The sequence below is a fragment of the Furipterus horrens genome, unplaced genomic scaffold, assembly GCF_987537825.1.
Source record: "Furipterus horrens unplaced genomic scaffold, mFurHor1.1.pri manual_scaffold_8, whole genome shotgun sequence".
Taxonomy (NCBI): Eukaryota; Metazoa; Chordata; class Mammalia; order Chiroptera; family Furipteridae; genus Furipterus; species Furipterus horrens.
Genome location: NW_028327178.1, coordinates 44,360,306 through 44,386,266, shown reverse-complemented (window position 1 = coordinate 44,386,266; position 25,961 = coordinate 44,360,306). Strand labels below are relative to the sequence as shown.

At 37.7% G+C, this 25,961-nt stretch overlaps 1 protein-coding gene across 1 annotated transcript in view; it reads left to right on the top strand.

The window, feature by feature from the left end:
• Window positions 1-25,961, top strand: part of MYOM1 (myomesin 1) — a 153,333-nt gene that overhangs the window by 26,223 nt on the left and 101,149 nt on the right. Inside the window, exons 3-8 of the mRNA XM_090285768.1 lie at window positions 4,628-4,768; window positions 12,792-13,017; window positions 13,418-13,575; window positions 21,341-21,433; window positions 23,447-23,535; window positions 23,648-23,710. Of these exons, the coding sequence (XP_090141894.1) occupies window positions 4,628-4,768; window positions 12,792-13,017; window positions 13,418-13,575; window positions 21,341-21,433; window positions 23,447-23,535; window positions 23,648-23,710 (770 nt within the window). The remainder of the gene's footprint in view (window positions 1-4,627; window positions 4,769-12,791; window positions 13,018-13,417; window positions 13,576-21,340; window positions 21,434-23,446; window positions 23,536-23,647; window positions 23,711-25,961) is intronic.

The window sequence follows — 25,961 nt, the reverse complement described above, 5'->3', positions numbered from 1 at the left end:
GTTCCAGGAAACTTAATTTTAATCAGTAATGACCCTAAGCATAAGAACAGTGATGCCAGCTATTCAGATATGCTAATGAGAAACTACAAACATTATCATAGGAATAAAACCTAGTATATACAGGGTTCAGTACTACCTATGATTTCAGGCTTCCCCTCGGAATCTTGAAATATATGAGGGGGGACCCAAAAAATGGAATTTATCTATAAAAATTGTGTATTTATTCTTACATATTTAAACTTCTGTTTGATGCAATACACCTATCAAGATGTTTTTTTCCACTGCTCATAACAGTTTTTGAACTCATCCATTTTGATGCCTTTTAGTGCTTCTGCTGTTTTTTGTTTCACCTGTTACAAATCAGCAAAATTTTTCCCTTTGAGGGCTTTCATCACCCGGGAAAACAAACAAACAAAAAAACTCTTGGGGTGAGATCAGGTGAATAGGAAGGGTGGAGCATGGGGGTCATGTCATGCTTTAGTCAAAAACTGCTTAACACTCAGCACATGGGGGCTGGTGTGCTCATGAATCCTCCATCATGAAATGGGCAAACACGTCAAAAGAGTCTTCAAAAAAATTCACTGAAGCTGTAATAGCCTCTCAGAACAACACCAGCTAATACACTGATGCAGATGGGTTCCTAGAACAGTCACCTAGCCCACCTATCAGAAGATAATTCTAGTTTTTAGGGGTCCCCTCTTGTACACCACACAGATAAGGGGGGGCTACTATACAGAGAAAAGAGCAAAAACAGAAAAAGAGGAGAAATTAGAAAATGCAAATATCCTATAAATAGAAAAAAAAAGAAAGTCTTAAACTACATAATTCATTTTATTTTGTATAGTAATGGAATAAAGGGATTAAGGAAAATACCACTTTAAACCTAGACCTATATAATCACAGCCTGTTCCTTACACTATTACAAATGTCCCCATTTCCTCCCCTCCTTTGTCTACTTCCCCACATCCTCAACCCCACTTCCCTCTGGCCCTCATCACACTATTGTCTGTGTCCATGGGTTATGCATATATGTTCTTTGGCTAATCCCTTCACCTTCTTTCATCCAGTTTCTCCACTCCCTCCGCTCTGACAGTTGTCAGTCTGTTCCATGTAGAACAGCCTGTACTTTGTAACCTGCTGGGGGTAGAGTTCAGTCATTTTGCTGCTGCCTGGAACAGCCAGCTAGGAACAAATTTCACTAAGGTTTCCAACTGGTTAACCAATCCACAAGTTTGAATTCAAGGTTCTAACCTTTAGTTTTATATTTTTTTCCTCACCAGAGGACACTTTTATTGCTTGTAGATAGAAAGGAAGGGAGGAAGGAAGGGAGAGAGAGAAACATTAGTGTGAGAGAGAAACATTGATTGGGTTCCTCCCACATGCACCTGGACCAAGGATCAAACCTGCAACCTGAGTGTGTGCCCTGACCAGAAATCAAACCCACAACCTTTTAGTTACAGGACAATGTTCCAACTAACTGAGGCACACTGGCCAGGGCTAATCTTTAGTTTTAATGCTGATCATATAGTAAGAGCTAGAAATTCACCCTGGGGGAGGTTGTAGTTAGTGGGTGAGGAAGAGCTGGCCATTTCCAGTCCAGGTTTAAAGGCAGCACCCACCCTCTCCACCAGGCACAGAGCCGCTATGCCCCTGTTCTTCCCAGAAGCCCTTACAGTTCTGTGCTACTTGTTTAGCAGAAGATAGGATTATTTGCATTACTATGTATTCATTTTGTATTATGTATTTTTGGCCTATCTTCTGCTTCTGATTTAGATAATTTCCTTTGCTTTTCCTAAGGCTTTTAAAGATTGAAAATGGGTCAAGATTTGGACAGTTTGGAAGGTCTTTCCATGTCAATTGGGCAGCCTGTTTATCCCACGTCATACCACTCACAGATTTTCTTTTCTTTTCAAATTTTCTCTAGACTAGAGGCATTTTTAATATAAACTTTTTTTTTTATTTTATTTTTTATTTTATTTTATTTTATTTTTTTTTCTCAGATTTAATGTGTTTTATTGATTAAAATATTACATTTGTGCCAATTTCCCTTCCCTCTGCTCCCCTCCACCCGGTGGCCCCCCTCCCTCCAGTTGTCCCCCCCTTTTAGATTATGTCCATTAGTTGTGCATATAGTTCTTCTCAACCTCTCTCTGTCTATTCCATTCCCTCCTACCATGATCCCCAATTCCTATATCATCTCCCTCCCTCTCCCCACTCCCTCTCCCTGTTGACCTCCCCCCACTATGCTTCCCGTACCCACAGTTCCTTTTCCACTCTCGTTGCCTGTTTCGTTTGCCTTTGTTTCATCTCCCTAGCTTCTGTTTTTTAAACCAGTCCCTTTAACATCTCATATAACAGTGGTTTGGATCTAATGAACTCTTTCAGTTTTATTTTGTCCTGGAAACACTTTCTCTGTCCTTCTATTCTGAATGACAATTTCGCTGGATAGAGTATTCGTGGTTGTAGGTTTTGGATTTTCATTACTTTGAATATTTCTTGCCAGTCCCTTCTTGCCTGTAGTGTTTCCCTTGAGAAGTCAGCTGATAGTCTAATTGGGACCCCTTTGTACATAATTCTTTTCTTCTCTCTTGCTGCTTTTAAGATTCTCTCTTTATCCTTAATTTTTGACATTTTGATTATAATGTGTCTTGGAGTGGTTCTCCCTGGGTCCAATCTCTTGGGAACTCTCCTTGCTTCCTGGACCTGCATGTCTATTCCCTTCCCCAAGTTTGGGAAGTTCTCCTTTATTATATTTTCACTCAATTTTTCAAGTTCTAGTTCATCTTCCTCATTCTCTGGCAAACCAATGATTCTTATGTTGGGCCTTTTATAGCTGTCCCAGAGGTTTCTGATCCTCTCATTGTTGCTTCCTATTTCCTCTCGCTGCATTGGTTGACTGCTTGTTCCTTCTCCATATTCCAGTTTGTTGAAATGAACTCTGGATTCCTCACCATCTGTCTCGTATGTGGTTTTGTTCCTTTCGTTATGAAAGTTTTTCGCTTCTTTCATATCTTTTTCCTGCTCTTTTGTGAATTCTGTAAGCCACCTGATAACAATGGCCCAGAACTGAGCCTCTGACAGGTTTCTTATCTGTTCATCTGTCAGGTTCTCTATCTGCTGTCTGGTGAGTTGTGCCACCGGGATCTCTATATTTGTCTGCCACATTTTGACAGATGCGTTTTGTTTTCCTGGGCTGGCTGTCGGGGGCAGTGCCTGTGTACGCGTCACAAATCAGCGACCGGCCGGCGCCTGCCTGTCCGCGACCTATTTCGCAGCCCTGTGGTGCTTTCTGTGGGGGCGGGGGTCCAAGATGGATTCACACAGTTATTCAGCTAGGAGACCGGGATCCGTCCTCCCGCCCCCCTGGGCCTCACTGTTCAAGGCGATGCTGCGGCTGCTCTCCCCAGCGCCCGGAGTCGCGCACGCCAGGGGCTTGATTGGAGTCGCGCATGCCAGGGGCTTGATTGCCTCCGGGATTTTTCGCCGCCCCGCCTGCCCCTCCGCAAACAGCTTTGCCTTCTTTAACTCTTACCTGCCCAAATGGCACCGCTGGTTTATAACTTCATATGTTGGGCTTCCGTGTAGTTTTATTTTCTGGAATTTCTAGTTATCCTTTGTTTTGAAGTAGTTGTATTCCTCTATAGTTGTAGAGGAAGACCTAGCGTGTCCGTCTAAGCCTCCATCTTGGCCGCTAAACTTTTTTGTTTTAGAATCATTTCATATGTACAGAAAAATTAGAAAGGTGGTTCATAGACTTCAGGTATGGCTCCTTATTGGGAACATTTTTTCATTACAACGTAGACCAGGGGCTTTTAACCCGAGTCCATGGGTTGACTTCAGGGATTCCATGAACTCCTTAAATTTATGCCACATTGTATATGTTTGAATGAAATACATTTAAATTAATTTGAGAATTAGCCACTGTATTTTAGTTTCATCAATCCTTTTTCTCTAGGTGCAATCTGTTTTCATGTTTTCTTCCCTGATATATTTTTTGGTTTATTGGAACACTATCTCCAAGTGCACATTTGCACCATCGTGCAAGGGCAGATTTTTGTGTACAGCAGAACTGACCAAAGGGTTCTTTATTCCACCCAGTAATTTTCTGGGTCACTCGATACTGTGTATTCACATAAACCATATTAACTCTATTGTTTGACAAATCCAGTGCTCCTTCACATGGATCGGTATGCCTATACTCCATTAAATCCTCCAGAGTGAACATAGGGGCACTGCGTCTGAATTGCCTAGGCTCTCTATTCAGAATATTTTGTATTTTAACCCCGCCACCAAAATGGATGCACAATACATCCAAACCGTTTATATAGACTGCCTAAATTTTGAACATTAATGTAACAGCAAAGGGTATTTGGAACTATTACGAAAGCATTGCTGTTTTTCCTTGAAACTTAGGGGGAGAGCCATGAAATTACCATAGGTATATTTTTGTCTATGTCTGTATTGCAGTCTTTCTCACTCCACTTTAGTTCTAAAGATAAAATATAATTATAATATTAGAGAACTAGGATTCTGTGAAAACTCCCCCTAGTTAAATCTTTGTTTTATAAGTATTTTGAATATTTTAAGTAATTTTTGTTACTGTCAAATATTCGGGCTTTTGTTTCAGACTTACAGATTCCAGTCTGATGTTAGAAGATTATTCATCCAGGTTGAGTCCCCAAACAAAGAGAGCCAAGAAGAGCCTTCTCTCTGGGGAGGAGAAGGAAAATCTGCCAAGCAACTATATAATGCCGATTTTCTCAGGACGGTGAGTGTGCATTCTCTCCTTGACTTTGATTACAATAAAGTGGACAGTAAATGTTGTCAAATAATAATAATAGCAGCTGCCATTTATTGAGCACTTGTTATACACGGTTGAGAAAAGTCTGAAGAACCTTGAACTCTGCACTGAGAGAGATGTGTTTATTGTAAAAAGTCTTTGCCATCAGATAGGATGGCAACATGAGAAACGAGAATGATTAGTAACTTAATTCTACTTATGTAACTAGTTGAAATTAGAAGGAGAGTGTTGGATGGTAGTGATTGGATTCTGTATCTAGTCATTATAGAATAGAAAGAGAGGTTCAAAACTCTCAAATGCTGGGTAAACTAAAAAACAAAATCATATATGTTTAAGTAGATGGAAAATTCTTGGTTGCCTGTGTGGTTTTTATTTTTAATTTTAATTTTTTTTATTTTTTAAATATGTTTTATTGATTATGCTGTTACAGTTGTCCCAATTTCCCTTCCCTCTGCTTCCCTCCACCCGGTGGCCCCCCTTCCTCCAGTTGTCCCCCACTTTTAGTCCATGTCCATTGGTTGTGCATATAGTTCTTCTCAACCTCTTCCTGTCTATTCCATTCCCTACTACTATGCTTCTTAATTCCTATACCATCTCCCTCCCTCTCCCTCTTCCCCCTCCCTGCTGACCGCCCCCCAGTATGTTCCCCATACCTAGAGTTCTTTTTCCACTCTCGTTGCCTATTTAGTTTGCCTTTGTTTCGATTCCCTAGCTTCTGTTGTTGGTTCTTGTGATGCAGTTTTCATTTTAATGTTCATAGTTTTGATCCTCCTTCTTTTAAACCAGTACATTTAACATCTCATATAATAGTGGTTTGAATCTAATGAACTCCTTCAGTTTTACTTTGTCCTGGAAGCACTTTCTCTGCCCTTCTTTTCTGAACGACAGTTTCGCTGGATAGAGTATTTGTGGCTATAAGTATTTTATTTTCATTACTTTGAATATTTCTTGCCAGTCCCTTCTTACCTGCAGGGTCTCCTTTGAGAAATCAGCTGATAGTCTAATTGGAACCCCTTTGAACATGATTCTTTTCTTCTCTCTTGCTGCTTTTAAGATTCTCTCTTTATTCTTAATTTTTGACAATTTGATTATAATGTGTCTTGAAGTGGTTCTCCCTGGGTCCAGTTTTTCTGGAACTCTCTGTGCTTCCTAGACCTGTAAGTCTATTTCCTTCCCCAAGTTCAGGAAGTTCTGCTTCATTATTTTTTCACATAATTTTTCAATTTCTAGTTCTTCTTCTTCACCCTCTGGCAATCCTATAATCCGAATGGTCGATCCCTTAGAGCTGTCCCAGAGGTTTCTGATCCTCTCCTTGCTTTCTTTTCTTTTTGTTTCCTCTTTCTGCACTGGTTGACTGTTTGTTCCCTCTGTATGTTCTGGTTTGTTGATTTGATATCTGGATTTTATTTCCTCACCACTTGTCTCGTATATGTTTTCATTCATTTCAGTATGAGTGGTTTTCTTTCCTTCCCTGTCCTGGTCCAAATCTTTTGTTAATTCTGTAAGCTACCTTATAACAATAGCTCTGAACTGAGCCTCTGACAGGTTTCTTATTTGTCCGTCTGTCAGGTTCTTCATCTGCTGCCTGATGAGCTGCGTCACCGGGATTTCAATCGTTGTCTCCTTCATTTTGACAGATTTGTGTTTTGCTTTGCTTCCTGGGCAGGCTGTGGGCAGCAGAGCCCCATGTACTCATCACTACCCGGCGATCGTGGGGCGATCCCGACCTTTTTCCCTGCGCTGCAGTGCTTTGTGTGGGGACGGGGGTCCAAGATGGATTCCTGCCGTTATTCTCCACTGGAAGACCAGGATCCGTCCTCCTGTCCTCTGGGGGGGCTGCCTTTCCTTGCGTTGGAGTTGCAAGCTGCCAGGGATCGACTGCAGCCGGGATTGCTCCCCTTGCTGCTCTCCCCACTGCTACCACAAACAGCACCCCCCCCCCCCACCTTTCTGTTCCAGTTCCAATTTTGCCCCTCTTACCTGTCCAGGAGAGCACAGCTGGTTTATAACTTCATATGTTGGGTTTCCATGTAGTTTTATTTTCTGGAATTTCTGGTTATCTTTTGTTTTGAGGTAGTTGCATTCCTTTCTAGTTGTAGAGGGAGACCAAGTGTTTCCGTCTAAGCCTCCATCTTGGCCAGAAGTCTCACCTGCGTGGTTTTAATTATTATTCATTAGGAGGAAAAAAAATCTTAGATAACACAGAGTAAGTGAAAGAATTGCATCATACCTTGAATGCCTGGCTTATATTTGTTGAATGTAAAATAGATTACTATATATTTGAGGTAAATATCAAATGAAATAATCACTAAATCAAAGTCTATGTAACACCAAATTTCTGTGTTTAAAATATAAATATTTTTTGAATGATAATAATATCCACAGGAATCTTGAAAGGAAACTTGTCTGAGACACCAAATTAAACTTTAATGGGAACTTTTTATAGCTTCCCCGGTTAATTTCCCTTTGAATGGTGGGCAGATGCTATCAGGAAATTCAATAGACAATAATGTGGTTGTGATATTTTGTTTTCCTTTCTACTGCTCACTGATGGCTTCTTTCTAAATTGTTTCAAAGGCTAATGTCATAATTGCTCTGAACACAATTAGGAAGGTAAGGGAATAAATAATATTCTATTTTTAGCTTTTTATTTGACATGTTTGATTTTTTGATATCTGATTTTTTAATTGAACTTTCCAGAGAAACATGCTTATATTACTAAGTATGCCTGCCCAGACTTAGCCTCTTCACAGTTAATGTAATATATGCTCACATTCATTATAAAGGTGGCTAGGGTAGAGGAGTGAAATAGTTTATTTTTTCCCCTAATGCTTTAAAAATTATTTAAGAACCACATCGACTTTAGCATTAACCTTCGTGATAAGCCTCTCTACCTGTGTGGGCATGAGAGAAAGCTTCTCACTTTCTTCTCCCTGACCTTTGCCCACCAAACAACTTTGTGCTTGCCAGACCAGTCTAAAGAAAAGATAACTTACAAAATTAACTGTGATGAAAGAAAATGTGAATAAAATTTTGCCTTTTAGGTTTTATTTCCAGTTATTTTTTACGTGAAGACATCTCCTACATTTTATTACTACATTGAAAAAATACTTCATTATTAGGGCAGCATAGTTCAACACAGCTCCTCCCCTTGTACTACCACATCATAATTACAACTAAACTACAGAACAATCATCATTCAGAACCATCAGAAATCAAGCTAAATGGGAGTCCTATAACTATAGATTAAAGAAGAAACCACATCGAGACTGGTAGTAGAGGTGGAGATGTGGAATGCACTGGTTCCACACCCACATGATACAGATAAAAATCAGAAGGGATATCTCAAGAGTAAGGGGCCCCCAGCCCCACACTAGGCTCCCCAGCACAGAGTTCCAGTACCAAGAAGATAAATCCCCATAACTTCTGGCTATAAAAACCAGCAGGGATTGAGGATGAGGGAGATAAGAACTGCTGAAGTCTCAGGCAGTTCCTCTTAAAGGGCTAGTGCACAGACTTACTTGGACTTATTCTCTCTGAGCTCCAGTGTGGGGGAAGTAGATTGAAATGCATGGGAAGAACTGAACTGTCTAGCAACAGGGCAAGAACTGAAGGGGAGCTTTCTCCCAGACAGAAGTACTGGCAGAGACAAGTTTTCCTTTCCTACCCTCTTCCCACAGTGCCACAGAGCTGTAAGCAGTTGCCATATCTGGGACTTCATCAGCCTGGTTCATACTGTTTGCCCCATGCTGGTGATTCTCTGATACCCTTCCCCACACAAGTTTCGGGCCCACCCAAGCTGTTTCCAGTGGATTTTCCAAATGAATGGCTTGTCTTGGTCCATGCTTTAGATTTTCCTAAATTCTCTCAAACAGGCAGCATCTGGCTCCACCAATTCCCATACCTCTTGCTAAGTTGCCTTGGCCCTGGCATTAGCAGCACCTGGGCTTGGTTCACAGGTTGGCCCTGCTGAGGCACCTTCAAGCCCAGCACAAGTAGCAGCCATCTGCAGAGCACTTTGTAGCTTATGCTGTGTGACTCTGGACAGAACATAGTCAGCTGCTGACTTTGGATGTGCCAAGAGCAATCATGGCTCAAATATAATAGAAGGTGTACACAGCACACACAGTGGGTGCATATGGAGTACCCAGTGTGGGTAATAGGGGAGGCTGTGCCACTGGATTCTACAGGACATCTACTATATTAGGTTACTCTACCAAACCTGGAAGATGTAGCAGCTCTAACCAATACATAGAAACAAACATAGGGAGGCTGCCAAAATGAGGAGACAAAGAAACATGGCCCAAATAAAAGAACAGATCAAAACTCCAGAAAAAGAGCTAAACAAAATGGAGATAAGCAATCTATCAGATGCAGAGTTCAAAATATTGGTTATAAGGAAGCTCAAGGAACTTAGAACCTCAACAGCATAAAAAAGTTCCAGTCAGAAATGAAGGATACACTAATTAAAACAACGAAAAATTTACATGGGGATCAAGAGTAGAGTGGATGAAGCCAAGAATCAAATCAATGGTTTGGAACATAAGAAACAGAAAATAACCAATCAATACAGCAGGAAGAAAAAAATTCAAAAAAATGATAATAGCGTAAGGAGCCTCTGGGACAACTTCAAGTGTACAAACATCCGCATCATAGGGGTACCAGAAAGAGAAGAGAGACAGAGCAAAAAATTGAAAGCCTATTTGAAAAAATAATGACAGAAATCTTCCCTAGCTTGGTGAAGGAAACAGACATACAAGTCCAGAAAGCGCTGAGAGTCCCAAACAAGATGGATGCAAACAGGCTCACTCCAAGACACATCATAATTAAAATGCCAAAGGTTAAAGACAAAGAGAGAATCTTAAAAGCAGAAAGAGAAAAGAAGTTAGTTATCTACAGGGAGCTCCCATAAAACTGTCAGCTGATTTCTCAAAAGAAACTTTGGAGGCTAGAAGGGATTGGCAAGAAATATTCAAAGTGATGAAAAACAGGGACCTATAACCAAGATTACTGTACCCAGCAAAGCTATCACTTAGAATCCAAGGACACATAAAGAGCTTCCCAGATTAAAAAAAGCTGAAGGAGTTCATCACCACCAAGCCAGTATTATATGAAATATTAGGGTCTTCTTTAAATATGAACAATAAAATGTCAATAAAAATGTCAATAAATATATGATCTAACAACAACTGAATCTAAAAAACAAAATAAACAAGCAGAACAGAAACAGAATCATAGATACAGAGAATGTTTAGGTGGTTGCCAAATGGGAGGTGGATCAGGGTATGGGCCAAAAAGGTGAAAGGATTAAGAAGTACAAATAAATAGTTACAGAATAGTCATGAGGAGGTAAAGTATAACATAGGAAATAGGGTTGCCAAAGAACATATATGCAGAACCCATGGACATGGCCTATAATGTGGGGATTGCCTGAGGGACTTGGTGGGGCTGACTTGGGAGGCAGAGGTGGAAAAACTGGGACATCTAATAACATAAATAATAAAATATAATAAAAAATAATACTTCATAATGGTGTGACAGTATTAGAAATCTAAGAAGATGATGGGAAAGAAATGAATATTTGTTGAGTACCTATTTAGTGGGGGAATCATACTATGTACTTTATATAAACTATCTTGCTAAATCCTCAGTACAGCCCTGGAGAAGTATTAGTGTATAAATTTTTGGAGAAGGAAATCGAGGCTCAGTGACTTGCTACAAGTCACATGATTGGTAGTTGAAAAGCTATAAGTCTCCCTAGAATTGGCCTATGCAACATGCATGCACCCTGTAATTCTAGTATATTTCTGGAAAATACCATTTCTTTGGACGACACTTGAAAATTTCACTTCTTACACTAAAACAGTTGGAGTTTACTGTGTCAGCAACAGGTTTTGAGTTGAGACAGTAAGGGATAGAGTATTGCGTAAAATTTAAATTCATTTTAAATTGGCCTTGGTTGGTGTAGCTCAGTCGATTGAGTGCCAGTCTGCTAACCAAAAGGTCACCAGTTGGATTGCCCATCAGGGCACATGTCTGGGTTGCAGGACAGGTCCCTGGTTGGGCATGTGTCAGAGACAGCCAATCTATACATTAATGTTTCTCTCCCTCTCTTCTTTCTCCCTTCCCCCATCTCTAAAAATAAATAAGCAAAATGTTTTAAAAAATAAATAAATAATGAATTTATTTAAAATTGATAGTTGTGTATTATTGTCAGCATGTTAGCATCATGTTCTTGTACACAAATTCTAGCAGAGTCACAGACCTGCAGTCACTGTATATTACTTAAAAGTAAATATCCCTGCTGTTTTGGGCAAAAAATATTTTAAATGTACTTGAGTGCTCATGTGAAATAGAGCTTTTTCAAGGTTGAGCTTTCCTGTAAATGGAAAAGGTAAGGGAACAGGCTCCATTCTGCCCTCTAAAGCCATATCAACATGTCCATTCTTAGACATAATGTGATCTTGAATTTAATGTTCTCTTACCTAGAGTTGTTCCACTCAGGGAAATACTAGCATTGAATATAATCAATTATTATATATATGGAATCATAGTACAAAGTTTATTTCAAATTTGTCTATTGTATTTTAACCTCTGTAGAGAATTCCAAGCACTTTCTTTATGGTTTGTTTTGTATTCACTTCTTAATTCATTTTTTCCCAATTTCAGTTTAAAAAAATAGAGATAGTTATATCAGGACACTAAACTAAAATCTTCCATTTTCCTTTTTCTCTCCCTAAATTATAGTGGATACTGCTGAATTTCTTAGTAGAGACGATTGTATTAATATCTGGAGATGTAGAGGTAAAATGAAATTAAAACTTACTAAGTTTAATAAGAAACAAAGTAGACTAGTCTTGTCTACCAGATGTTTTAGTAATATTCCATAAGAAGTTCCAAACTTGGGCAAATGTTGAGTTTTGTTCCTCAACAAGTTGCATAGATCCAAGTGCCAGTAACTTGTAAACACAATGGTGGTGTTTGCTTATATTTGTAGGTAATGGTTTTTATAAGGAAAGCAGGTATACAACTCTGCCTTAAGAAGTCCAGGGAGACTCAATTTCAAGAGAATATTCAGTCTAATCGATATACTTCCTCACTGAAATATCTAATGTGTTTGACAACAAAAGTATTGAAGGAAGTTGAAAATAATCCAAATATTTTGATGACATTAATAAATCACAGCACAAATCCTATCATAAACTACTGCATTAGGCGCAATACTTTTGGCTGTTACCACTCACTTTCCATTGTCATCAATTATAAATAAAAACAAGTCACTTTTATAAATATCATCACTTCGATTGCAAGTCTGATTATCTCGTCAGAGCTATGTGAAAGCACAAATAAAAATCATTGTATTAATCATATACATGTACATATATACATATATACATATGCACACTTAACATTTATTATTTTGGAAAGAAACCCAGTAGGCATAAGAATCTTATATAAATTTAGAATTTATTCATACATGCAATATGTCTGGGCAATGCATTACATCAACTGAGTTACAGAATCCAGATTGAACACATAGTCATATATCAGAATCACAGGCACACAAACTGCATCTCATTTTACAGTATTGTGTTTTCTGGAAGGAAGTCATAACTTAATCTTTTATTACAGACTCAATCATATTTATACACACCAAGAAAACCAAGGGAATGACCGTGGGCAAGTTATCTAACTCCCCTGAGCCTTGTTATCATATATCTAAAATTGAAATGAAAGCGTCTACCTCATAAGCTTGTTGTGGCAGTAAAATAAGATAATGTATAGAAAAAGCACTTGGCAAAGCTCCAGGGCCATCATAGGTATTATCGTGGTTGTTATCATTATTTGTTAAGGTAAAGAGTTAGTGCCTGATTTATCAGGTTTTCTTGGGTGCACAATGTCTGAGGTCTGGTACTTTAAACTTAGTAAAATTAGGCAATCTTATCACTGCCATCCACAATATCTGTATTTTGCTGTTATTATATTCTAGCCAAGTGCATGTCAGTGGAATTGCAGACACAGAAGAAGAAAGAATTAAAGAAGCTGCGACTTACATAGCTCAGAGGAATCTTCTTGCTAGTGAAGAAGCAACATCCAAACAGTCCACAGTATCAAAACAATCTATATCCACTCTTCACCAGGAGGAAGTTTTTGAGAAGAAGTCGAGGAAAGTTGCAATTCGAGAAAAGGCAGAATGCCTGTCACTAAGAAAAACAGTAAGATAAGACAACTTAATATAACTTACAAAAGTAGAAATGCATATAACGTGTGTGTGTGTGTGTGTGTGTGGAGTGATTTGTTTCAAATGAAGAAACGTGATCTTGTGGAGAAATAAAACTGAAGAAACAAAGAGGAAGGCATCAAAATACATAGGTCAGAGAAAGACAAACTCAGTAGTTTTAAACTACATGGAATTTTAAGTTCTACAGAAATTAGGGTTCTAAAGACCTTAAGAAGTCCACCTTAGAGAAATGTTAAAAATTAAACGGTGTATTTATTTTTAAAAAGTAGTATGAAATATGCATTTGATTCAAATACAAAATTCTGGTTCCAAATGGAAAAAAATATAATTTCGGTTTCTGCTCTGATTTTATAATACTTTTATTTTTTTTTCAGTTGGAAGAAACTGAAGCATTTCATAGGAAGTTGAATGAAGATCATCTTCTCCATGCTCCCGAGTTTGTCATTAAACTTCGTTCCCACACTGTTTGGGAGAAAGAAAATGTAAAATTATACTGCTCGGTATCTGGCTGGCCAGAACCTCGTGTCACATGGTATGTTATCTTTATGAAAACTAACCATAGAATCAATTAAACAAAGTTAATTTTATCTCTAGTGAAAACATTCAACATTATAAATATGCAGGAGTAAGTGAAAACATTTACAAATTTGTGTAGATTTTTAAAATGGTGAAGTGGAATTAATATTTTATATATGGGAAGAACAGTCTTGCATACATTATGATACTTTATAATCATATTACACAGATGAGTCTTTATCTTACATAAAGTGTTAAAATTTTATCAACATATTAACATACAAAGAAAAAAATCTATAACTGCTATGGACCATAAAAGTTTTTTCTCATTAAATGTAGGTATCATTTTGTGAGAAGAAATACTGCCTTTTCAAAAATAATTAAAGCCCAAAGGGCTCCAACTCTACTCTTTATGTGAGCTGAAGTCTCAATGTGTTTTCTAAAGCCAAAAAAAAAAGTAGGGATTTGATGGGAAATATCACTCAATATGAGGCCAGAAGGAATTTTCTTTCTATAAAGAATAAGCACCCCTTTTCTCCTTCCGTTGTAATTGTCAATGATTTTTTTGATCCCTAAACTCAGAATTTTCCTGTTTTATGTCATGAATGTCTGCCACAGAAAGCAGAAGTATGAAAATGTTTGAGGCAACTCAAAAAAATGTTTTTCACTTCATTCTCTGACATGAGTATTTTGCATGCTGTTTTCTTACCCTAAGGGGTAGTGGTAAATGCACTGCACTGGACAGCATTGTCACTCACAGACCCCCTGCCTCCTCCTTTCTTCCCCATTATCTCTAATGTTGGTCAGACACCTGGCTAGCACAAATCGAGGTAGCTGACAAGACAAACCCCCATCTAGGGTTATTCTTAAGGAACAGGGGGTGAGTTTTTTTTTAATTCATCTATGATATCAACCTGCCTCCGATAATACTAGATTTACTTATATTTTTTCTTGTATGTAAACTTTTATCAGGCTTCTTGAGTTTGAAAACCAAAGAATGAAAACCCAAGCCACTTATATATTATGAAGGCAAATAATTTATAATAAACAAAGATGAGAACTGTAGGAACATATTTCGATGCAAAGGAAGTTAAAAAATAAATATACAAGCTTTAAAGTACAGAAGTATGCTATAGTGAGCTAAGAATCAACCTATCTTTGCCTCACCTTTCTCTGTGAGTATAGAGTTGCACAATTTGGCCTATTAAAGGGACATTTTCTGTTCAAAAACTGATTACTTCCCACCTTTAAAAAAATCCAAACTTTCCTATAGAAATGCATAAAGAATAACACATTTTCAGCTCCAAGAAATATTATTTGGTCAGTAAAAAAAATCCTTTCATAAAATGTAAATGTACTACTAATGAATGAATAATCAAGTCCTTAATTAGGTATATATATTTATTACACAACATCCTATCTCTTTTCCTGCTTTTTTAAAATTTGAGTTAAAGATGATTTTTAAAAGCATACAAAATAATATCTGAGAGATAAATATTACTTTCTTATGCATTTATTTTTTCTGTTAAATACACAGACACTACAACACAAACAAGCTTAAGTATATTGATGGTGTTATTTATTAAGCCAGTTATATGGTTTCACAAAGGTAGAGCTCAAATTATGTCAAAGGTTAAACTCCTTACATTGTATTTTTTGACTGGAAAGGGAGTGACTTAAAAACAATCAAACAAAAAATAAAAACTCCCCAGAAAAATTTGAGATGACCAAATTTTCAACTCTTAAAATTCCAGTTAAATTGAAAAACAGAATGTATTGTCAATTTTCAGTTAACTTCACTAATGGAACTGAGCAGTAGTACCATTCTTTACAAAACTTTCATATCTGACTTTGAAACATTTATTTTCTTAACATGTGAATTTTATGTCCTAGGGATCCTTTTAAACAAAAATAAAAGGACAGAGTCAAGATTTTCTCAGGAATGATTGAGAGGCTGTTCATTTACTGTAACAAGCCTCCCTCTAGTTTCTACACACCCTTTAGTGCTTGGAGAAGACAACTTTATTACTACCCAAAATTCTACCTGTAGGAATGGATCAGAGCATGTCAGAGAAAATCCTGTTGCCTTGCAGTGAAGCAAAAAGTAAATATACAGGACTAGAACTAATGGACCACTAAGAAAATAGTTAACCATTCTTCAGAGAGCAAGATTTGCCCCTGGATAAAGCTGAAATTTGGACAATAAGCTACCAGATAACTGAAAACTGGCTATGGCAATGAAAATGTCAGATCCAGATTTTGTGGGGCATGAAGCCCTTATGAAATTAGTAGTATAAGTTAGGCACAGAGCCTTGTGGAGACCTGTGCTAGTGAGAAACCCTACAACTTCAGTTTCATTGGCTACAAGGTAAATCCACCTCTGGGGGTAAACCTATGTGGGATCAGTGCACCTTTCTGGGTATGCTGTCTTTAAAAAAAAAAAAAAATCATTACATGAAGCTCTGACTTTATAATACCTCAGAAAGTGTCCTTCCCTTCAATGATCAGGGAAGCCACAGCCCAAGCAAGAACAAAGGTAGTTGGTGATTACTTTGCTGGTATTTATGACTTTTTGGTTCACATCTGCAGCTTTATGGGTCTAATGCTGAAGACAAATATGAAAGAAATAATTGATAGTGACCCTCTTAAATAAGAGGATGTAAACTATAGAAATAAGTTTGTGATAATGCTTCATGCAGTCATGCTGCCTCTCCTTGTAGCAGTGAGGTCCTTAGCCACATCTTTCATAGACATGTGTTCCTTGGGCTTGGCTCCCTTAGAACTTAACCAGAGACTGTTTAATTCCAAGTTTCCACTAAGCACCCTCAGATCATGAAAATCCCTGAGGACTGACAAATGACAGGAACACACAGCAGCTGCTCTTTGGTCATTCTCACATGCTGGCCAAGCCTATGTAACAGAATCTAGAGGTTACCCAGAGATTGTTAAATGACAGGAGCACGCATCACTCATCATGGCCAGGTGCAGAGACCCTGAGGAGCTCTATCCATTTTGAAAACAGAAGGAAGCCTGTTTAGGCCCTGGGTCCAATAGAAAAATTAGTTGCAGAAGACAATGCTGCACCACTACAGTGAAGCCGACCACCCTGAAGATGGGCTTAGTCAACATGGAAAGAAAAGAATACATCTGGTAGAAAAAATAAAGTTTTTTTTAGTAAGCTATATTTATATAATAGCTTGTATAATAAGCTATATATCGGTTTAAAGAGGAGGGGAAAATTCATGTTTGTGTAGTCAGGAAATTTTATATTCATAGGTTTCACACCCACAGATTCAATCAACTACAGATTGAAAATATTTGGGGGGAAAATCCCAGAAAGTTTTAAAAAGCAAAATTTGAGTTTGTCACATGCCGAGCAGTATGTTGAATCCATACAGATGAGATCATGTGGGGGTGTACTTTGTAGCCTATATGCGAATATAGATTACATATAAATACTGTGCCATTTTATATAAAGGATTTGAGCATCTGTGGATTTTGGTATTTTAGGGGGTCCTGGAACTAATCCACTATGGATACTAAGGGAGGACTGTGTTTGTTTTATTTCCATAAAGGAACTCTGCAAGAAGATGTAAGAATCTAAGAACAGTTAACTGTGGGGAAGAGCTGGGTAGAAGGCAGGAAAGTGTGAGGAAGAAAACTGTTTCCTGTGCACTGTTACACTTCTGGTTCAAATGTATTGCCTAGTCATTTTGAAAAATTATATGAAATACAGTAAAAGAGAAAAGTTCCCTTTAAAATAAGGAGAAAATTGAGTTATAAGAGCCAGATTTAATTGGATTTCAAACCCAAAGTCTGGGTCAATTTTATCAATGGAAATTTGTATTTTAGTCTGCAGGGAGATTCACACAAACTCACGGGAACATATGTTGGTATTAGTGAGCAGCATGCATTCATTCACTCACTCAACACCCATTTTTTTAAAACCTAAATGTGGTTACTGGGCTAGATCCTCAAGTGAGACACTGAAAATATATGCTTGGAATTCTTCACTTTGTCCCTAAAGTAATTGGAAAATAGGTACTTAAATTGTCTTTAGGCATGATAATAATTTAAAACCTGGGAATGAAATAGTATGAGAAATATATCTTAGAAAGAACAGAGATTTGCAAAAGTCTTTTTCTATTTTTGCAAATTATAAGAATTTTATAAATTTCATTAGTCATGTATTGAATTTGTTTATAAGAGTATAGTTATTCACAATGTAGTATTTAAATTTTATAGTTTCTACCATATTACCTTAGGAAAACAACTTACATTTAAAATAATTAAAAACTATTTGCAAGTTTTAATTACTTCCCAAGATAAGAATCTGAGGTTTATTTTAGATTTTTCTTATTTATGTAATTCCAAAATCTATCCAAATGGGATTGATTTCTCCTGGCTAATTGGTTTTTGAAGTGGGTAATGACTGTTTATTCAAGACATAAGTTTGGAATATAAGCAGCAGTCATTTTTGTGGAGAGATTAAACATGATAATATAATTTTGGTATGCATTATTTACTGATAGAAAAAAATAGAATGCAGCCCTTTTACTTGACCATGCTTTATACCACCAAAGAGCTTTCATTGTTACTCTCATTATCAAAGTCAGCCCAATATCCCAACCGGCAATTTTTAAAAGAATTGAGTGTGTTTTACACACATAAAGAGTATTAGTCTATAAATACTTATAGTAAATGGAAGCTCAATAACTGTTTGTAGCCTCTACATGAAAATGATAAGGAAAATAATGTAAATCTGAATATTCACAAGAATTCCAAAAACCTCTTGACAGATAATCTCAGGTCGTAAATTGCTTTCCAAAATTAGCTGATGACTGGCCAGTTTGGAATTTCACTTTCCAGAAATAACAAGCTGTGAAGCATATAAAGAGCAGGTCACATACCCTTCCTTCCTTCCCTGACTTAATGCTGAAGACAGCCAATCTCAAGTGACCATGAACCTGAATGCCTTGGTGAAGTCCTTGGAGGATAGAATTGAACGGCTTCTTAACTTACTCCTTGTCTGCTGCTTTAAAACAGGTGTTTCTTACAATAACATCTGGAGTACCACAGGAAAGATCAGAAGATCCTCAAAGTTGTGTGTGTGTTCTAAGCCAAAATCATGTGCCAGGTAGTCACATTAGAAAAGTCATCAAGGAGCGAAGTCAGGTAGTACTGTAGAGCAAGGAAGGTGAAGCAACCCTGGGAGCTGCAAAATGTTTTTATTTTTCAATTACAGTTAATATACAATATTAAATAAATTTCAGATGTACAACCCAATGACCAGACATTTATATAACTTATGAAGTGATCATCCCGATACGAATCTAGTACCCATCTGACATCATACATGTAACTGTAATTCTTAAGCCAGTCCAGCCCTCTCAGAACTGAGGCACAAAGAGCCTCAAGCTACTGTTTTCATACGCACTTATTTTGAGTTATCCATATCATGAAGTATATGTTTGTGAGAACTCTGTTCCTTTGGTCAAAAATTATGAAGCTATAATTAATCTATTGCATTACACAGTAACTCTGTTCAGTCCAATTTAAAAAATACTGAGTGCCTACAATGTGCCTATGACTCATATTTCCTTGAGAGTGGGAGTAGAAGTAAATATGGACCAGATATAATCCCCATCCTCAAGGCACTGGAAGCTTAGTAGAAGTGATGCATATTCAGCCATAATTGAATAAGTGTTATATCTTGCAATTTGATCCAAGTAATGCCAATGCAGAGAAATAGGAAAAATTAATATTGTATGTGTTTTTTTAGGGAAGAGTTTATTGAAGAAGTGGCATTTGATATAAACCTTGAAGGATCAGTTGGGATTTTGCTAAATGGAGGAGAGTGATGCATTTTAAAAAGTATAGGCAATTGATATGTGTTTCAGTGACATAGACAGAGCCTGTAGGGCACATGAGCGTGTGAGTGTGCAAGTTGCAGAGAGGAACTGATTGAAGATTATTTGCACCCTTCCTTTCCACCACGCTCCCTGATCCCAAATCTCCTATTACCATTTCCAAAAGTCTGAAGAAATAAAATGTAGCTAAATAGAGAACAATTGGAAAATAGAAGCATTGTATGTTGTCAGGAGCCAGACTGCCTGGGTTCAAATCCCAGCTCTGCTATTCCTAACCGTGAACTGGGACAAGTTACTTAACCTCTTCACGCCTTGGTTTCTTCCTCTGGAAAATTATATTAGAAATATTTCTGCCTCATGTGGTTGTTATGAGGGTTCAATTTACTAATCTATTCATAAAGTGCTTTGAACCTTGCCTGGCTCATACTATGTAAATGCTCTGTGTCAGTTGTGGTTATTAGTGTTATTTATGTTATCTGTGCACGTAAAGTGGGGTGTCTGAAAGGGAAAAAAGTAAAATCAGCTCTTCCTTTGGGCAGGAAATGGCTTAAGCAGGAGAGTCTGGTTTGGCACCATAGCCACTGGCTATTGAGACCATGAGGAATGGTAAAAAATCAAGGTGCCACTTCTAGACTTGGGAGACTGTGTCTCAGGAAGAGTTTCTCCCTGTAGCCCAGCGGTTCTCAACCTGTGGGTCGCGACCCCTTTGGGGGTCGAACAACCCTTTCGCAGGGGTTGCCTAAGACCATCAGAAAACACATATATAATTACATATTGTTTTTGTGATTATCACTATGCTTTAATTATGTTCAATTTGTAACAATGAAAATACATCCTGCATATCAGATATTTACATTACAATTCACAACAGGAGCAAAATTACAGTTATGAAGTAGCAACGAAAATAGTTTTATGGTTGGGGTCACCACAACATGAGGAACTCTATTAAAGGGTCGTGGCATAAGGAAGGTTGAGAACCATTGCTGTTGCCTTACTCTCTGAGGCCTGAGAGTCGTAGGACAGTCAGAAAAAGGCCATCAATCTTTCAGCTTTTATTTCTCAGAAGTTTTTTTTATGATTAATATTTTAAGTTCTAAGCTAAGAGCCATGCTTGCTTATGACAGAATAAAACACTTAATTATAATGAGCTTCCAATATAATCATATTGTTTTTTAACAACAGGCAAGAATGTTAGTAGGAAGAATGTTTTTCTTTCATCCTACACAGTCAACAACAAAACCCCCAGCATAAAAACTTCTCTGTCATGTCAACAATGATTAAGTTTTTATTCAGATCTTTTACTGAAGTATATAATATGCAGACAAAAAGTGCATATTATATATGAATGTAGAGCTTTGATGAATTTCTGTAGACTGTACATAACCATGTAACCAGCACCGAAATCGAGAAACTAACCATTAAAAAAAAAAAAAAGAAACCAACCATTATCAGCACCCAAGATGCTTCCTTCATGTTCTCTCACCCACTTTTCTACCGTCCCCCAACCCCAGGGGGAAATCACTTTCCTGATTTCTAGCAGCACGAATTGGTCCTTTCTGGTTTTGTACTTTTTATAAATGCAGTCATTGCACTGTGTACTCTTTTGTGTCTGGCTCTTCCACTCAACATTACATATGCAAGATTCAATCACATTGTTATGAATGTTCTGCTTTTTACATGTAATTTTTGTGATGGACAAGAAAGTAGATACAGTGAGAAGTTTTGTTGTATTAACTGTGCATTTTATTTAGTCTACCGTAGATTTGCCTTTATTGAACAGGTGCTGCTGCTGACCTCGGTGCTGGGTTTACAGATGTTCCCTCAAGAACAAAAATTGTGTGTGTGTGCACTTTTAATCATGAAGCTATTTATACTTCAACTTACTTCCCCCTTGTTGCCATTGTCTCATAGGTATAAAAACCAGGTGCCAATAAATGTCCATGCAAACCCTGGAAAGTATATTATAGAAAGTCGATATGGAATGCACTCGCTGGAGATTAACAAGTAAGAGGACATCACGGTCTGTGTGTGTGGCCTTACAATCACTCCGGGTGGTACCTCACTCATCCATTTAATAGCTGCCCTCCTCCCTTGCCCCAGTGCAGCACGATCACAGTGGGGACATGAACATGCATGGCTTCTCTAGGTGCCCAGCTCAGAGTGACTGTATGACTCATTCTTGCCAAGTCCACTTTACCTACTAAAGTGATAGTATGTTTGAATTTAGTCAAAGATATTAAGAAAATAATAATTTGCATATTTTTATTTATCCTTTTATCTACTGGCAAGTTTTTCTTAGACATCAGCAAGAAAATAAGTTACATAAATAGACATTTATATTCAATTATCCTTTCAGAGTTCTAAGTCAACATCATCATCGTCACATTCTTTTGCCTTTAATCAGTAAAGTCCTTGGAGGTTGGTTTGGTTGGCAATGAAAGTCAGCTCACCAGCAACTGTGGAAAACAATGCACCCACACTATCAACCTGTAGATGCAGAGAGGGTGGACATGGGATTTTTTAAAGCAAAACTCAAAGCAAAATTTGAAAGCAGAACCCATGTCAAAATTTCCAAATCCTCAAAAGTTCATCATGTCTCCGAAAATGGTTTTTGAAATTCAAGCCTAGTTATGTCGATAAAAAAGTTAAACAAGCTCCAAACATTTTAGTTCTCATAAAACCATGACATGCTGAGATACCGAAGTAAAATTTACATCATGCTGATTTTAAGAGATTTATAGGCTTCTCTTCAGCAGAGCAATTGATACATGTGAAGCTGAGCTTCAGACAGCACCTTGGCACCCTGTGACATTCACCAAGCTCTGACCCTCACCTCAAGTTACATCAATTCTGCCAGCCGGTGGTTCTACTTAAAAAAACAACAACAACAACAACAACAAACAGTGTGCTACGTGGTTGCTTGATAATTAAAATTATGGAAAAGACAACTGTATTGACCTTCCCAGGGTTCTGTTGATGTCTATAAAATTTCAACAAAAAATAAGCTTATAGAAGTGAAACTAAACTTACAGGGTCAATGAACAACACAGAAACTGGTAGTTATAGGACACAAAACAACTTGCTTGGTAATCTTAGCCTGTTTATCTCTCTGTGAGATCATTATCTCCTTAACTCTATTATTTTTTAAAATAATTTATTTATTTGTTTGTTTTATATATTTATTTTTAGAGAGAGGGGAAAGGAGAAAGAGAGGGAGAGACACATCACTGTGTGGTTGTCTCTCACTTGCACCCCCAACTGGGGACCTGATGTGCAACCTAGTTATGTGCCCTGACTGGGAATCGAACCAGCAACACTTGGCTCGCAGGCTGATGCTCAATCCACTGAGCCACAGCATCCAGGGCTTCCTTAACTCCATTATTAAAGACATCCCAATGTTTGTACTGTAACTCAGAGGAACTTCCAAATGACAGTTCTTGTGTTGTGCGTGAGCCGAAACTCCAGGTGTGCCCTGAACCTTAGTAGAAGTAAGGGATAAATAACTTGTTTGTACTTTGAGTCTAGAACGCAGAACAACACATTAGGCCCACCTGGACCTGGCCTGTGGCTCAGGGAGGCTGTGAAAGTCTGCAAGGAAAGGCTGTTTGCTTCTCTGTCTGCTGTGCTGTTGCCCCCAGACTGAACTCACCCTGAAGGAAGCCAGTGGGGAGGCTGTGCCCCAGTTTATTATAATCTCGTTCATGCTGTAGTATATGTGCTGAGCATTTTGTTGGCGTTTCTTAGACATTATAAATGAACCTGGGCTAGGGTCGCAATGGACTATAGGTCTTCTCCTATTCTGTGCTGCTGGCTTGAACCTGCAGTAAATCTCTTGAACTACATAAAATCCCACAGGGAACCAGATCAGAGAGAGTAGCTTCATCAAGAGTTCCTTAGAACCACATGTTACCCACTGATACGCAGTGTGTCATGGTAGAAAAGAAATCCTTGAAGGAATAGCTATTAATTACAAGGAGTATCACTGTGATGGCCACTCATTTCTATCTGTTCTTTCAGATGCGATTTTGAGGACACAGCTCAGTACCGGGCCTCAGCAATGAATGTTAAAGGAGAGCTTTCAGCATATGCCTCAGTTGTGGTAAAGAGTAGGTTTGCTGGACTTGTTTTTTTCAAAATGTGTTTTTTATAATTATTCTCACTGCTAAAAGGTAAATAAGTCAAAAAGCAGTTCACATGCATTTCTGCTTTCTTTTCTAGGGTATAAGGGAGAGTTTGATGAGACTTGCTTCCATACTGGGGCTTCTACCATGCCGCTCAGCTGTAAGTTAAAAATATATTTTCTAAGTGCCATCTCCGTTTAAAATACAGCATAATATGCTGTACACCTGAAACTAATATAATATTGTCAACTATAATTGAAAAATTAAAAAAAGAAAAAGTGTATGGAATTGTACACTGGAAAGAGTGAAATTTACTGGATATAATAATGTTTTAGTAAAACTGACTTTAAAAAATAGGAAAAATACGGCCCTGGCTGCTGTGGCTCAGTGGATTGAGCATCGGCCTGCGAGCCAAGTGTTGCTGGTTCGATTCCCAGTCAGGGTACATGACTAGGTTGCATGTCAGGTCCTCAGTTGGGGGGCGCTAGTGAGAGGCAACCACACAGTGATGTGTCTCTCCCTCTCTTTCTCCTTTCTCCTCTCTCTAAAAACAAACAAACAAAGAAACAAACTAATTAATTAATTAAAAAATAAAATAAAAATAGAAAAAATAAAAGAATAAAACAGCATAATAAGCTATTATATAATGCTGAAATAAATGCATAGTGTATAATACATGCTGGTATTAAATATCTATATAATAGCTGTCTATGGTTAGTTTTATATTTTTAGATTCTTTGGTTACTATTCTCTTTCTGAATATAATATCTTTGTTCAGGTTTTATAAGAGCCGAGATATGATGGGTTAAAAAAGACAAATACTTTTATGACTTTCTGCATAAAATAAGAAGGATCACTACACAAACCTGGGCAGGGATTTAAACACACACACACACACGAGTCTGGACTGTGCCAGAGCAGCTTTACTCTTCCTTAAATATCCAGGTCAGCATCATCTCCTTGAGAAATCCGTGTCGACCCCCATTGCCACCCCTACCCCACCCATTCAGAGTTGGGTGTCCCTGGTGAGTCCACGGCACCTCCATAATAACATCTATCACACTGGACACTGTTAACTGTTCTGTGTTTTTCTCTCCCAGTGGCTCATGAGCTGCTTGAAGGCAAAGCTGGATCTTTCACCTTTAAACCCCAGCATCTCACAAAGAGTAGCTATTCAATAATGAATGAATGAATTTATTTATTTATGAAGTACAATTTAAAATGACATCTACAAGGGAGAGGGTAAAGGAGAGAAGGGGAATAAGTATGGGAAGGGTTTAGTAAAGGAACTAGTATAAATAACCCATGGACATGGACAACAGGTTGACTGTGGGAGAAGGAGTGGGCTGGGTAGTGGGGAGCAATGAGGGAAAAAGTGGGACAACTGTAATATAAAAACAATAAAACTAAAATTAAAAAATAACAATAAGAAAAATAAATAAAATGAAGTCTAAATGTGGTTAAATTACAAGCTATTAAAAAATATTCCAATTAGTAGTAACTTGTGAATTTGTAAACTTTAATTATTTCATCTACATTAAAACTTCTTTTTCCATGGGAAGCAATAAAAAGAAAATCCAAATGGTAGTTTGATGCTTACAATGCTCAGACTGAAAAAAGTAGCCAAACCCTAACTTCTTAATTTCCAAGCATTAAAAAATAAGTGGTAGTTTTGAAAATGACTGATGAAGATACTCTCATGGGTCAGATTTTCACCTAACTCATTAGTTTGATGTCTGTAGATGACTTTCTCTATCAATTTTATAAAATAGCTTCTAATTTTAATATTCCAATTATAATAATTGGCATCAATACCATAGGTAGGAAGGGATGATGAGTGGGAGTGAGGGAGGAGCACATTCCAAATCATGTCCTTCTATCATTTGATTTATATTGATACAGAATAGGTGGAACTCCTGAAACTATGATTTATCTCCCAGTGTCCCCAAAACTAGCCTATTGATCATCACACAATTTTCTGAATGCATCTTTTTCATTCCCACTACCACTTTATCATCATCCACGTTCCTCCCATTTTCCTCTTCTCCATCAAGTCAGGGACTGAAAGCCTAGCTCAACTTGACTTCTCTAACGTCTTAATCTTTCTGAGCCTCCTCTGATTGGACCCTGAATTAATTGCAATTATTGCCAACACAGAAAACAGAGGACTCATCAATTTATTCAATTAATATTTATAGAGCATCTGCTATGTGCTGGTACTAGTTTAGGTGCTTAGAATATGCTGGTAAATATCATAGATAAAGCTCCCTGCTGTTGGTTCTGTTCTAATAGTTAATATGTATTGATTAGTTGTGCCAGACACTGTATTAAGACATTTTTTTATATGCATTGATTGATTTAATGCTCTCCCAAAGCTTATGAAATAGGTACCCTTTTATCTGTGACATGCA